Source organism: Saccostrea cucullata, unplaced genomic scaffold, assembly GCF_032062105.1.
Source record: "Saccostrea cucullata isolate Sc308-1 unplaced genomic scaffold, CSIRO_AGI_Scuc_v1 ctg7912, whole genome shotgun sequence".
In the NCBI taxonomy this organism is placed as follows: Eukaryota; Metazoa; Mollusca; class Bivalvia; order Ostreida; family Ostreidae; genus Saccostrea; species Saccostrea cuccullata.
The window spans coordinates 48,886-57,305 of record NW_026936161.1 but is presented as its reverse complement, the minus strand read 5'-3'; the positions used below and the strand labels follow the sequence as shown (position 1 = coordinate 57,305).

The 8,420-nt window shown below is 36.1% G+C and overlaps 1 protein-coding gene across 1 annotated transcript; it reads right to left on the bottom strand.

The window, feature by feature from the left end:
• Nucleotides 1-562: 562 nt before the first annotated feature.
• LOC134244928 (uncharacterized) lies at nt 563-7,710 on the bottom strand. The gene is made up of 2 exons (XM_062727190.1): nt 7,621-7,710; nt 563-1,530 (listed from the first exon to the last, which is right to left on the bottom strand). Exon 2 carries the CDS (start codon nt 1,499-1,501, stop codon nt 563-565), a length of 939 nt encoding a protein of 312 aa, XP_062583174.1. The 5' UTR covers nt 1,502-1,530; nt 7,621-7,710.
• Between the last annotated feature and the right edge of the window lie 710 nt (nt 7,711-8,420).

The window sequence follows — 8,420 nt, the reverse complement described above, 5'->3', positions numbered from 1 at the left end:
TGGGTCTTGAGAAAAAGATTTTTACAGAATTTTCCAATATATTTAAAATCTTGGATTCCACATGTGCCCCACCCCGAGTGCCATGATTTGAAAAATTTAGAATTTACACTTCCCCAATTTGATTTCACACAAGTTTCAGCTTTTCTGGCCCAGTGGTTCTTTAGAAGATTTTTCCCTTACATTTCAATGTCATATTTAGATTCCCTCTTGTGGCCCAGCTCTACCCCGGGGTCATGATTTTTTATTTTAAAAAGTTCACAACCTAAGAATGCTTCTACATAAATTGCAGGATTTCTGGCACAGAGTTTCTTGAGAAGATATTTTTATTTACCCCACTCTATTTTTGTCTTTTCCTGATTAATTTCCCTTGTAACGGGAACTTGACTATCATTTTTATTAATTTAAACTTAACCTCACCCCAGAAATTTTGGTTAAAAATGATATAGTGGTTCTTGAGAGGTTGAAAATGTGAAAAGTCAACAGTCGTACGACAAATAAAGGCTGATCAGTCAGAAAAGCTCACTTGAGCTTTCAGCTCAGGAAAGCTGAAAACACATAATACTCACGATTTCTTGCATCCTCTAGATATCAATCCTATGACTATCATTACTGCTACAAGTCCAAGAAACGAAGCAGATGCCCCTAAAATCAAATGAGTATTTTTGACTTTGGACTGTGTTGATTGTGCGGAATCGTTAGGTTCAGTTGGAGTGGACTTGTCAATTTGTTCCCTGGATGTTTCCGTGTGTGCTTCTTTTGTTCCATCAGTGGTTTTTACTGAACTTGCAGTTGATTCGATTTCAGTTGATTGTTTGATTGTTGTTATTGGGTTTGTTTTTGTTGACGGTGTTGCAGGTGGAGTAAAGGTTCCGGATTGAGAGTAAGTTGTATCTTGGTTCAATGTAGTCAATGTTGATGTACTAGGTGAATTTGCTGTTGTAAAGTAAGAAGATTGAGAGGAAGTTGTTGTTTCTTCGTACGTTGTTGGCACCGGATTTATCGTGGGCGTTGATGTTGTTTGTGAAGTTGTTGTTGCTTTTAGGGTTGATGATTGATAGGGAGTTTTTTCTTGTTTCGTTGTTGGTGTCAGGTTTGTGGTGGATGTTGATGTCATTTGTGAATTTGTTGTCAAGCTTGTTGACTGAGAGGAAGTCGTTGTGTCTGTTAAGGTTGAGGATTGAAAGTAAGTGGTTGTATCTTGGTTCGTTGTTGGCCTCGGGTTTGTAGTTGATTGTAATGTTGGTTCTGAAGTTAAGGTTGTGGACTGAGAGGAAGTCATATCTTGGTTTGTTGTAGGTGTTAGTTTTGTTGTGTATTGTGATGTATTTAGTAAAGTTGTTGTTAAGGTTAAAAAGGAAGTTATCGTTTCTTTATTTGTTGTGGTAGTTTCCGTTGTAGATGTCGGATTTCTAGTAATAGTTGAAGTAATTTCTGCGTCTGTTGTTAGGGTTGTTGATTGAGAAGTTGTTGTAGTTAACATATCTTCGTTTGTTGTTGTCATCTCTCTTGTAGACGTTAGAATTGGAGTTCCTGTTAAAGTAAGTCTGATTTAGTTGTATATATAATTGTGCAAACAAGAAGTCTGTGAGCCTATGCACATAGGTAATATCCCCCCTCTGATGTGAATATACATTATCATGTTAATATACACATCAGGTCCAGTTACATGTACGGGCATATAGATAAAAAGGAAGTTGATATCAGATTCATACAAAAAATAAATCCCACCAATTATGGCATTTCTCAACAAAGTACATTTATTTGCTACAATTTCAAGCATCTGTATTGAGTTGACATCAGTAAAGAACGAAAATGAATCCCTCCGCATGGCATGCCTCAACAAATAGTGTACTAAAGTTTCAATTAAAAGCTATCTGCGTAGGAAATTTGTTATTCATGAAACGGACAAGCGTACGGTTGAACGGGCAGTTGACACCGTATGAGAACAAATACATATCCCATCATGTGACATAACTCAGGGAAGATTGTGTAACAATTTCTAGCATCTGCCATTAGTAGTTGCTGAGTAAACTGCGACGAAATTTTGTTTTGTGAGAAAGAAGCAGACGCCCGGATGAACAGGAAGTTGACATCGGATTTAAACAAAAATGAATTCTATAATATGGCATGCTTCAGAATATATTGTGTTAAAATTTCAAGCATTGGCCATAAGTAGTTGCTGAGAAAAGTGAGCAAAAATTTGGTACGGACAGACGGACGGACACACAAGGGTAAAACAGTATATCTTCGGAGCGGGGATATAAAAAGGGAAAGTTTTCATTACAGCAGGATTTAAGATTTTGTTTTTTATTAGAAAAGTATTAATCATTACAAGTGACATGTGAAATAGGGGCATTTTATGCAACCTTCAAATGAAATCTGACAATTTATTAAATGACCTTGAAATAAACTTGTGCAACCTTTCTTCTGTCACATAAACAATATAAACAATTATTGGAGGATTTATTAATGAATATTTTTTTAGGTCACCTGAGTGAACTCAGGTGACCTATTGCTATCTGTTTTTGTCGGTCGTCGTCCGTCGTTCGTTAACATTTGAACATTTTCAGCTTCTTCTCTGAAACCACTGAACCAATTTCAACCAAATTTGGCATACCGGTATAGCATTTATGGGTGAAGGGAAACAAAAATTGTGAATTCCATGATCCTGCCCCCCTGGGGCCTGGGGATGGGGCAAAAACCACTAAAATTAGTGCAATCTTTAAAAATTTTCTTCTGTACTCCTGGACAACTATTGGTATAATTGTGATCAGCATTGAGTGCTCTACCAAAATTGTGAAATTCATGGCCCAAAGAGGGTCAGGGGTTCTAGTGCTAGGGCAGGGCTAAATAGGTTATATAGTGAAAATGCATTATTTCTTTGAAAATCTTCTTTTTTGCTCCTGGGCATTAAGTAAACTAACCAAGTGCATAGTTAAGTTGAAAATGACTGCCTCTTCCAGAATTGTGAATTTCAGGGCCCCAGGGTCAGGGGTTCTAGTGCTAGGGCAGGGCTATATAGATTATATAGTGAAAACGCATCAATTCTTTGAAATTCTTCTTCTCTGTTCATGGGCATTAAATAAACTAACCAAGTGCATAGTTAAGTTGAAAATGACTGTTTCTTCCAAAATTTTGAATCTAAAGGCCCCAGGGTCAGGGGTTCTAGTGGTAGGGTGGGGTTTCATAGATTATATAGTGAAAATGCAAAATCTCTTTGAAATTCTTCTTCTCTGTTCATGGGCATTAAATACAGTTACCAAAAAAAACATATTTATGTTGAATAAGACTGCCTATTCTCAGATTGTGAATCTAATGGCCCCAGGGTCAGGGATTCTAGTGGTAAGGTGGGGCTATATAGATTATATAGTGAAATGCAAAAATTCTTCTCTGTTCATGGGCATTAAATAAACTAACCAAGTGCATGGCTATGTTGAATAAGGCTGCCTCTTCCAAAATTGTGAATTTCATGGCCCAAGGGTCAGGGGTTCTAGTGCTAGGGCGGCGCTATATAGGTAATATAGTAAAAAATGAATTATTGCTTTGAAAATCTTCTTCTCTGCTCATGGGTATTAAATAAACTTTAACCAAGTACATAGTTATGTTGAATAAGGCTGCCTCTTCCAAAATTGTGAATTTCATGGCCCCTGGGTTGGGGATTCAGGTGTTAGGGTGGGGCTTTATTGATTATATAGTGAAAATGCATAATTTTTTAAAAAAAATCTTCTTTTCTGCACCTGGGTATCTAACCAATAAACTATGTACAAAATTATGAGGAGATATGGTGCCTCTTTGAGATTTTTGAATTTCAGGGCCCCTGGGTCAAGGCTTCTTTGAAAATCTTTTCCTTTGTTCCTGGGTATTATGCCAATGATCTAAGTATATATTTATGACAAAGATGGTTTATTTCCTGGCCCCTGGGACAAAGGTCAGAGGTACTTTGTGGGGGGGTAACATAGTCTGAAAATAATTTAATGCTTTGAAATCTGCACTTTGGTATTAATAAATAACAATGATGAAATAAAATTTATGAAATTTCCAAAATTTTGAAAGATGTGGCCCCAAGGTCAGTGGTTCCTGTGGGATGGGGTGCACAAATGTGGACCCGCCCTAACACAAGAAGCCCTGACCCAGGGGCCCTGACATACACAAAAAGTGGAAATGCATTTTCTCTTTGTTACTCTGATCTACCTCTGGGTAATATGTAACAAGAGTAAGCATGCAGTGTATAGATATGATAAGCAATGGAGCCTCTTTCATAATTGTGAATTTCATGGCCTCTGGTTTAAAACATGAATCAAATTCAATTGTTGGAAAGTTGTCGCATGATATTCAGGTGACCTATAAGGCCCATATGGCTCTTGTTATTCATAAACAAGTTAAAAAATTATAAAACAAGAGGCCTATGCACCTTATGGGTCACCTGAGTATATTTAACAACTTTCCAACAATTGAAATTGATTCGTGTTTTAAACTAAAGGCCATGAAATTCACAATTTTGAAAGAAGCACCATGGCTTATCATAACTTTACACTTAGCATGCTTACTTCGATTACTTCATCGAGGTAGATGAGAGTAACAAAGAGAAAATGCATTTCCACTATATCAGTTGTGCTCCCCATCCCACAGGAACCACTGACCTTGGGGCCACATCTTTCAAAATTTTGAAAATTTTATTTCATCATGTTGTTGATTAATAATACCAAAGTGCAGATTTCAAAGCATTAATTTTTTTCAGACTCTGTAACCCCCCCCCCCCTCTCCGAAGTACCTCTAACCCAGGGGCCCGAAAAATTAACCATTCTCGAAGAAGCAGCTTTCTTCGTCATAAATATGTTATAAGATCATTGGCATAATACCCAAGAGCAAAGGAAAATATTTTCAAAGAATTCATGCATTTTCATAAACATTAGAGCACCGCCCTATCACAAAAAACCCTGACCCAGGGGCCCTGATATTCACAAATCTAACAGAGACAACCTTCCTCTTCATAATCATGTACATAGTTCATTGGTTTAAAGGTACTTGGACATAGCTTTAAAGTTATTATTTTCTTTATAATATTACGACTTATATATTTTAATAGCATTTCACACAAAAATTAATTAAAAATCTTATTTCGTTTAAAAGATATTGAAATTTCAAATTTTTCGGCGGGTTTGATTGATATATCCTTGCACCCTCACAAATTTAATTTTATTCTTAATCCTTAGGAAAAGTGGCAATCTCGTTTAGTATAAATGAAAAATATTAATACTAAAATCCAGAAAATTCAGAGTAGACACGTTCGAAAGCAAAACAAACACACAATATATTGTCAGTCCGTGCAGTTGTGGTAAGCAGACTGTGACGATTGAACGCACCCGGTGAATTCTAAATATAAACAATAACAGAACTCGAGCCCTGTTAACAAAAACTGTGTACATAACATGAGTGTGCTCGATTTGCTAAACTCTGTACGCATCTCTTAGTTCGGAAAGACGATACTTGTGAAGGTGTTTTGCTTTCAAACATTTCTACTCTGAATAAAATTATTTTTCTTGATAAAAGTTTTAATATTTCTCATTAAAACACATCAAAATCGCCACGTTTCCTAAGGATTAAGAATAAAGTTAAAAATTTGAGAAAGTGCAAGGATGTGTCAATCAAACCCGCCAAAAAATTTAAAGTTTTAATAACTTTTAAATGAAATAAGATTTTTAATTAATTTTTGTGTGAAATGCTATTAAAATATATAATTCATGATGTTATACAGATAAAATGAGAAAATATTAACTTCAAATCTGTGTCCAAGTGCCTTTAATACCCAGGTGCAGAAAAGATTTTTAAAGAATTTATGCATTTTCACCATATAAACAATAGAGCCCCACCATAACACAAGAACCCCCAACCCAGGGTGCATGAAATTCAAATTTTTGGAAGAAGCAGCCTTATTCAACATAACTATGCACTTGGTTAGTTTATTTAATACTCTGGAGCAGAGAAGATTTTCAAAGAAATCATTCATTTTTACTATTTATTTATATAGCTCCACCCTAGCACTAGAACCCCTGACCATGGGGCCATGAAATTCACAATTTTGGAAGAGGCAGTCTTATTTAACTTAACTATGCACTTGGTAAGTTTAATACCCAGGAGCAGAGAAGATTTTCAAAGAATATATGCATTTTCTCTATAAAATCTGTAAAGCCCCGCCCTGCCACAAGAACCCCTGACCCTGGGGACATGAAATTCACAATTTTAGAAGAGGCAGTCATTTCAACTCAACTATGCACTTGGTTAGTTTATTAAATGCCCAGGAGCAGAAAAGAAGAATTTCAAAGAAATAATGCATTTTAACTATATAACTTATTTAGCCCCGCCCTACTAGTACTAGAACCCCTGACACTTGGGTCATGAATTTCACAATTTTGGTAGAGGACTCAATGCTGATTACAACCATACCAACAGTTTGACTGCTTAATGTCCTGGAGTAAAAAAGATTTTGAAGATTGCACTAATTTTAGTGGTTTTGGCCCAACCCACCACAGGGGGCAGGAACCATGAAATTCACAATTTCTTTTCCCCTTCTCCCATAGATGCTATATGCCAAATTTGGTTCAAATTGATACAGTGGCTTCAGAGTAGAAGCTGAAAATGTTCAAATGTTTACGCACGACGTAGGACGAAGACGGATGGCAGGTGACGTAAAAATAAATTAACAATAGGAAATATCGGTAATTTTTTTTTTGAAGTATTTCTTATTTGTTCTGCTTGTATTATTTACCTGGTCGATTAATGTGTATTTAAAATGGTGTCAACGCCCGAGGTTTCAATCTGCTATGGCATGATTAGCAGATAGTCAGTACATGTTAGACCAGTTCTCAGGTAAGTTTGGACTTTTAGTAAGGCGTGGCATTCTCGGCGCGAAGTAATAAGCGTCTGTCAAATGGCGAATACTTTCTCATTTAACATCAGGAACTTTCAATTGTTGTTGACAACGATAAGACAACTAAACCCCGCCCCTGTGCCGTGACAGAACTTTTAATTGGCCGTTTGATACTCTACTGACATTCGGCCTAATTTCTATCCTATGGATATTTCAACAGTGAAGGAAAGCTGTGTAAATTTAAGAAGCTAATTATGTAACGTTGAGAATGCCAGGCCTTACTGGAAGTCCAAACTTAACTGGAAACTGTCCTATTTGGGTATCAGAGTTACACATTGCCAAACATGCTGGTCAACATATGAAACTAATTTCACTTTATCTAATGCAAAAAATATCAATAAACGTGAAAATAATATTTTTGTCGGGAATAATAAATTTTGAACATAATCTGAGGGTTTTGTTCTCGTGATTTAAGTATGTACACTCGAAAATTTGAAGAAATGCTTTAACGTTTTGTGTGAGTTATTGGTATGTAAATCACACAGACTAGTCACGTAGTCATATTTTATGAATCGCATTAGCAACGTAAATAACAAACATTTGCCCAACGTAACAAGCATTGTTGGGCCAACGTTCGGTCAATATCCTCATGCTATATGGGATCATGTTTCCTTGCACAGCCGAGGTTTGTCGAATGGGAACTGTGCATTTAACATCTAAGACGTCACTAAACAAAACAAGTGAAGACTTACCGTAAACTTCAACCTCACAGATGGAGAACACAGAATTGACCAATTCACTGGGATCATCAACAGAAAAACTCAACAGAATCGTTGGAACAGAACCTTGTATCTGATAATTGATTGTTATCCAACTAAGTGAATTTTGAGGTATTTCAACTGCCTCGGTTTGCTGGTTCTGTACGACAAAACTTAATGAAATAGTTGCAGCACCTTCATTAAAACAAAAGAAAAGTCAACATGAAATCATAAAAACACTTAATGAATTTTGAGGTATTTCAACTGCCTGGGTTCGCTGTTTCTCTACGGTAAAAGTTAATGAAATAGTTGCAGCACCTTCTTTATAACAAAAGTAAAAACTACGTGACATCATAAAAACATTTTATGTTATTTATGTCTAAAAAGTTTGAATTTAAAGGATAATGGTAAAAAGCACAATGAATCAGTTTTATAGTCAAACAAAATCATTTTACGTAAGGATAGATTCTGTCTTTTTTTTTTCTTTACCTCGAGTGAGTCTCCATATATCACTGTGAGAAAGCTGATGATCGTAATATATATTACGATCGTCAAAACATTTCGCCCGAGTCGTTCGATTGAAATTTTTCGACTGCAATTAGGGTAAAGTAATCTCGAGTCGGACGATTCTGATGCCATTTAAACAGAGTTTCCTTATTGAATCAATGCTGTCCTATGATTGACTGAATCAAGCAATGCTTTATATTTTAGGAGTTGTCTTTCTTCTCGAACGACGATGTTGCGGTGTTTATGAAGTTTGAACTTTGGAAGCACTAATCACCGGAGAAATCGAA